The 6709-nt window shown below is 41.0% G+C and overlaps 1 protein-coding gene across 1 annotated transcript; it reads left to right on the forward strand.

The window, feature by feature from the left end:
• Positions 1–1398: 1398 nt before the first annotated feature.
• lepa (leptin a) lies at positions 1399–2398 on the forward strand (the record flags this gene model as incomplete). The annotated part of the gene is made up of 2 exons (XM_080736884.1): positions 1399–1551; positions 2054–2398. 2 exons carry the CDS (start codon positions 1399–1401, stop codon positions 2396–2398), a joined length of 498 nt encoding a protein of 165 aa, XP_080593010.1.
• Between the last annotated feature and the right edge of the window lie 4311 nt (positions 2399–6709).

Below are 6709 nucleotides of genomic sequence, written 5' to 3' on the forward strand. Positions count from 1 at the left end.
ATTTAACAACAAAACGTTTTCGCCAATCCGAAAGTGGATCTCAAACTTTTTAACCTTTACGGGTGCATTTGGTTCCATTTGTACACTCAAGAGTTACAGAACTGTAAGTACATATTTTCCTTTGTTAAAATATCAATACTAATTTGCCCTAGAGGGTTTGTTCAGTATCAGGGGTCTCCCTGTCTCTCCAGCTCTGAAGCAGAAAACACAAGAATGTTATTCAATCAGGAGAGAGAAAAGGTGAAATAAAGAAATAAGCAGAAAAACTTGTAAGTGAAACACTGAACCTGAAAAAGATATACTGTGTACCGTATATACAGTATATATGCTGAAATGTTTTAGTAAGTGTGGATCTTTACAGTTTCATCAATGCATGTGAGCCGCATGTGCGTTTGTGTTTCTTTGAATGAAATGGTGTGAAAGTGGTTAGTCACCAGTGTTTTGTTTTGAACAGCCCTCCCTTCCTCTGTCGTGTGCTTCGCTGCCCTCCCCAAAGGACCCCCAGGGGAGACGGGACGGCGGGGAGAGAGTGGGGAGAGAGTGGGGAGGGGGGGGGTGGATGTGAGGGGTTGAGAGAGAGGTGAGTAAGCAATGAGTCAACAGCCCTCTACTATAAGACATCCTGATGGAGCCCTACAGTGGCAAGCTCACTCAGATCGGCCAAGGTAAGGTCTACTCTCCTCCTGCTTCACCTCCTCTGCAACTGCATCCACCCTCTCTCCCTCTCTCTCTCTCTCTCTCTCCCCCCCTCTCACACATCACATCCTTTAACTTTTACATTCCCACTCTCCTCTTAACTCTGACAGTGTACAAATTGTTGGCTCTGCACTTTTAAAGTATTATTGCATGTCTTGGTGCAGACACTTTATGTATATAATATGTGTATATTTGTTGGGCACCGAGTTGATAAGTAGTTCCCAATGTTTGAATGAATGGACCATTGTAAGTGCTTTGAGTTTGCAACATGCCAAGACTAAAGTGCTATAAATCTGATCTGTGAGATGCAAGTGTGGCGAAAATTCAGCACTTCCTGGTTCTATGTTAGTTTTTATTTTTTATTTTAACGTTTTATTCAAAGTTAGAGTAGTAAATGAGTGTTTGAGGTATACTTAAAATGTGCATGTCAGTTATCAAGATATGTCCATGATCTTTCTTTGTCCCTGTTGGAGTCTCTTTTCCAAATATTGATTGGCATTAACAAACATGATGTAATCACTGGATGGAAGTGTAGTTGTTCAAATGTGTACACATACATCCTCCAGTACGTATACAGATACTGCACATACAGCCTTCTGTAGGTGTACACGAGCAAACAATTATGTGGGAGGAGGCCTTAAACCCTTTCAATGTCTGTTTTCTTAGGAGTAACACACACCGTGCATCCTGTTTACACCAAATATGGACTACACTCCGGCTCTCCTGGTATTTTGTCTGCTGCAGGTGTTCAGCATGGGCACGGCCACCCCTCTACAAAGAGATGTGCTGTTCATGAAGACCAAAGTCAAAATGAACGCTGAGCAGTTAATGAGGAAGATAGACAGCACCCTTAAGGTAACTCTTGCATTCACTGTGCCATTACTTCCCCAAAAGAACCCGGAGAGTAGGGCTGTCACGATATGACATTTTACATGACGATTAATTGTCACTCAAATAATTGGCGATTAACGATTTAATTGTGTTTTTGTCGTTGATAATTACATTTCTGTTTGGCTTTTAGGCTTTGAAGTTGTACATAGTAGATATGACACATAACCTAAATATACAAATACATTACTGACATATTTGACAACTTACTACTTAAAAAATAACATTGATAGTGGAAATAGCGGATCTACAAGCTCACAACGCGTTGTGAGCTTGTAGATCTGCTATTTCCACTATTTCTGTCATTTTTCAACATTCACGATTATGACGATTATGACAAAATAATTGCGATAATGTCAAATAATCACGATTAGACGATTATGTAATAATTGTGACAGCCCTACCGGAGAGCCCTTGCAAACACGTTTCCCCGACTTCAAATGAATTCATACTCTTCTGTCCTCTCTAGCTTCTCGTCCCCGAGGGCCGGACTATCAGCCCACATCCAGACAACATGGTGGAAGGCCTCTCCTCCATCGTCAGGGTCCTGGAGGGCTACGAGAACCTGCTCTCCGAAACGCTGGACGGCGTCTCCCAGCTGAAGCAGGAGGTGTCTTCGCTGCGGGGATACCTGGACGCCATGAGGCAAGGCCACTGCAGAGAGCAGCGGCCAAAGCCCCCCATGCAGGGACGCCTGGCGCAGCTCCTGACGCGGAAAGAGTACGTTCACACTGTGGGCCTGGAGGCCCTTATGGGACTGAAGGACTTCCTCAACCAACTACTGAAGAACCTAGATCATCTCGGGACCTGTTGAGGGACTTTTTTGAATCCTGGGTGATTGGAAGTAATTGACGTGGCTAACAGTGACTGAGACTATACCGGGCAACTTTTTTTATTTTTATATTTATTTATTTTATATTTTATTTGCTTTTATTTTATAAACAGGGCCAAATACGTATTTTTTTATGACATTTAATGCCAAAACCTGTGGATAGTCAGTCATTTTGGGCATAAATAAGTTGTTGAAGGGTACATTTTGTCAACTTGATTTAAAATGTAGGTCAGATAATGTTGTACCGTACACATCTTCAAATCATTTATTTATTATTTTAAAACATTTTGGTAAAATGTATCAATTTAACATCGAGGTGCCCACAATGTTTAGTTGCGAAATCGACCTGCATCTGTTGATTTGAAGTTGGGTTGAGATTTTGCTGCGCAAATCTGCACCAACAACTCCCATCGTTTTGTGAGCTTGTGACATGACGAAACCAAAAATAATTTGCCATCTGGTCTATGGCCCATTACCGTCCTCTGTGATGCACTTTTTATAGTGTATATTTTCCAAGACATGTATCCTTTATCCTTGACATATTTATACACATATTCAGAAGAAAACGTGTCGGGTGTCAATGAGATTGTTTACATGGTGTTGAATGTTTACTTTCTAGGAGTGTTTACACGCAGGGGGATCGATGCTTTGCACAGGAAAAGGTCTACATGCTGCTGGCAGCTCTCCGACCACGCTGCTATGTTGTGAACTAAGAGCTGAGCGCTGTATCTGTGACTGTTGCCTACACGTACAGAGAAGCAGCGACAGTGAAATATGAGACTTGTACTCACATTAGAAGCCCAAACTAGCTGAGTAAGGCCGTCCTCTCTGGAGAAGGTGTCACCGTGATCGGTGATGATGTCATGCTCAAAGATTCCTGAAAGCCAGATCAAAACCATTCCAGGAAAAGCAGATGTTTTTGTGTGAGGAGTCAGGGGGAGGTGGAGAGCAGAAAAGGTACCGTACAGTAGGGACCCCCCAGTCTTCCTCACAACAGCACTGGTAGCATTGGTAGATTCTAGTATTTTTATTATTATAGTATTATAATATTATAGTATCTATTTATATTGCATATTTTTGTACAGTGGACATGTTTGTAACCATTTGCAAAAAATGTGTATTCAAGTATGCTATATTTAAAATAAAATATTTTTCTATGTCATTACATGTGGTGTATTTTAATAAGTGGTGGTGGTAGGATAATGTCTTAAAGAGTAACACAATGTATATATTCATACATTTGTGATCGAACCAAGAGCAGAACAGTACTTTATAGTAGGGCGGCGTGGCTATAAAATCGTTCAATTTTGCGATACAAGCGCCAAACTTGGTAGATATGTTGATTGATATATTAGAAACAAATCTGGATATCGGGCCATCAAAAATTTTGATTTTTCAAAATGGCCACTAGCGGTTTGTTAAACCTTCCTAAATCACCCTCTAGGAGCGACAGTTTTAGTGATAGGAAGCTGAAATGTTGCATGCAGGGTATCTGCACATTTCCCAAGTACAAATTCAATACTTTTTAAGGCTTTTTAATACCTCTAAAAGGACAAATTCAATACCATTACCGCGGCAAAGGAATTGACAAATGTAAGGCCACATTCATAAATCAGAGACAAAGCAGTGTGTCAGTAAAAAGCTACCACATATACAGTAGGAATAATCAAATGCACATGCAAACCTGGCCAACCATTCTTATTCTGGTCTCTTCAACAATTATGTGGGCAAATATTGACCTTCACTGTAACTTTGACCTTTTAAATCCAAAAGAAAAACATCTCTCTAAATTAATTTTAGTAACAGCAATCTTAACAATCTATACGCTGTATTTCATTTCTACCAGAGAGATCAGCGAGGATGGAGAGAGGGGGGAGAGGCCTGTCACAATTATTACATGGACACGATTTCCTTCATGACATGTGTCGTAGCTCAACTGCCTTATCAATTTCACCATCTATGGCTAAGATCTCCTCTCTTGTCCTTTGCCCAGCGTTTTTTTCTTCTTCATTAAGTGTTTATTAGATTATTATTAGCCGATATAACTGATGTCAATATGATCTCATTGGATTTAAAAAAATAATAATGTTGTCCTTCTGAAAAATACATGTAACAGGATATCTGCAGGTCTACAGATTTAAGACCAATTTATCATTAACAAAAAGGCACAATATCTCAGATAGATTTAGGGGAAATGTTGTACCCATGTGTAACAAGTCCCACTATAAATCCTTTTCTATTGTTGGTAGTTGTTGGCTAATTTGGCAAAGATTTGTGTTAAAATGTACATTTTAGGCTATTAATAAACTAATTAATAAACTTAGGCATTAGAATTTCCAAATGTTTGTCAAGCTGACAGAAGGCAATGTGTGTACTGTCCCTTTAAAGGCCTATAGAGTGTTGCCATGTCTGCTTATTACAAGCTCCTTTGGGCTTGTTCTTTTTAAATCTGAAGTTGCTTTAAGATATTGGAGGTCCTTTACAAGAAAATGCTTGAGAACCACTACTCTTGACAATATTCGACAATAAAGTTTGACTGAACTGCCTAAGTTGCCTAATTTGGACTTATTATTTTCATAGACCTGGTTGCTTGTTTCTCTCTCAGAAAGAGAACATGGCAACGCTGGGTAGATACATCGTTGTTTTGTTTGGAAGTTAGCATGAACGCTAGCTGGCTGCACCACCATAGGCTGCACAGTGCACACATGTTGCTGTCACTATTAAATGCATTATCTAGCGCAATTTTCTGTCCAACAACCTGTGCATGTTTTTGGAGGTGCTTTGATAATAAGTTGGTCGTGTTAGCTCCGTTAGCTCCTTTTGTTGGCACAGCTAACAGTTTGGTGTCTGTCCTGTCTGTGTTCATTGGACTCTCCATAGTACGTCCAAACAGCACTGCGTTTTGTTTACAATCGAAACGGGTTGCGACGGTTCCACACATGCCATCCTGGCGACTGGCGAGTCTTTAGCTTACATAAATAACGAAGACAATAACGCAACAACGAGCACTGAGTAGATACGAGGGATTCTCTCTGTGTGAGACTGCTGCGTGCGCCTAGCGTGCGAGCACACACACACACACACACACACGCGCGCGCGCACACACACACACACACACACACAGTGTGTGTCGCACTCGCCACACGCTCTGTGCTGTGTGTGCAGACAGCGCGTCTCAACCAGCGGCAGCGAGAGATGGATTACGTCGGACGGCAACCAGGAATAAAAAACTACAGAGTGAAACGCAACTAATAGTCTGTTGGCGACAGCGACACGTTTATTCATTCTGCCCCAGATAAAATTCAATACCCCCACTCACACTATTCCATACTTTTTAAGACATTTTAAGGCCTTGAATTAGCAAAACTAAATTCAATACTTTTCAATGCTTTTCAAGATCCGCGGGTACCCTGGTTGCATGCCACGTCTCTCCACCGTAGGCTCACATGCAAAGCCAAGCCATGCTTCCTCCACCCTGCCCCGTGCCGCTACGACCTCTGGGTGTTTGGACCACAGGGAGCTTCTGGTTTTGTACTGGTACTACACTGGTATTACACTGGTCCTAATGACAAACCCCTTTTTTGGAAGATGGTGTGAATAGTTACTCAGATGTTATTTGGGTCGTGACCAACCTTTCTACAACATTTCGTGCAAATCTGTGCATCTATATCAAAGTTATGCACCTTTTTATGATAGGCCACTCCCATTGCCACACCCCCTTTTAACCAATTGACATGAACATGCACACACAGCATGCAACATTTCAGCTTCCTATCACTAAAACTGTCGCTCCTAGAGGGTGATTTAGGAAGGTTTAACAAACCGCTAGTGGCCATTTTGAAAAATCAAAAGTTTTGATGGCCCGATATCCAGATTTGTTTCTAATATATCAATCAACATATCTACCAAGTTTGGCGCTTGTATCGCAAAATTGAACGATTTGACATGTTTCAAGAGCTACGCCGCTCCACTATTAGTACTTAAGCCATTCAGAACGGGTACATATTATTGTGTATTATTATTTTGTGCTTTAACTATTGAAAAATAGCAGATCTACAAGCTAACAGCACGGTGCCGCGCTGCGAGCTTGTAGATCTGCTATTTTTGAAAAAACGTAAAAAAATGAATTTTCCGATTTTGACCTGATTCTATAAGTGTCTTTTGTAGGTTTTTTGAGAAACCTATGTTTCTATGTCAGCAATCTGGCTAGCCATCGTCAAAGAAAGGGTCCTTTTCACTTAACTGGAGCTCAGTTCTTGAGAGACTACTGTGTCAGTGGTTCTCAAACTTTTT

Source organism: Nannobrachium achirus (assembly GCF_963921795.1).
Source record: "Nannobrachium achirus genome assembly, chromosome: 11".
NCBI classification, from domain to species: Eukaryota; Metazoa; Chordata; class Actinopteri; order Myctophiformes; family Myctophidae; genus Nannobrachium; species Nannobrachium achirus.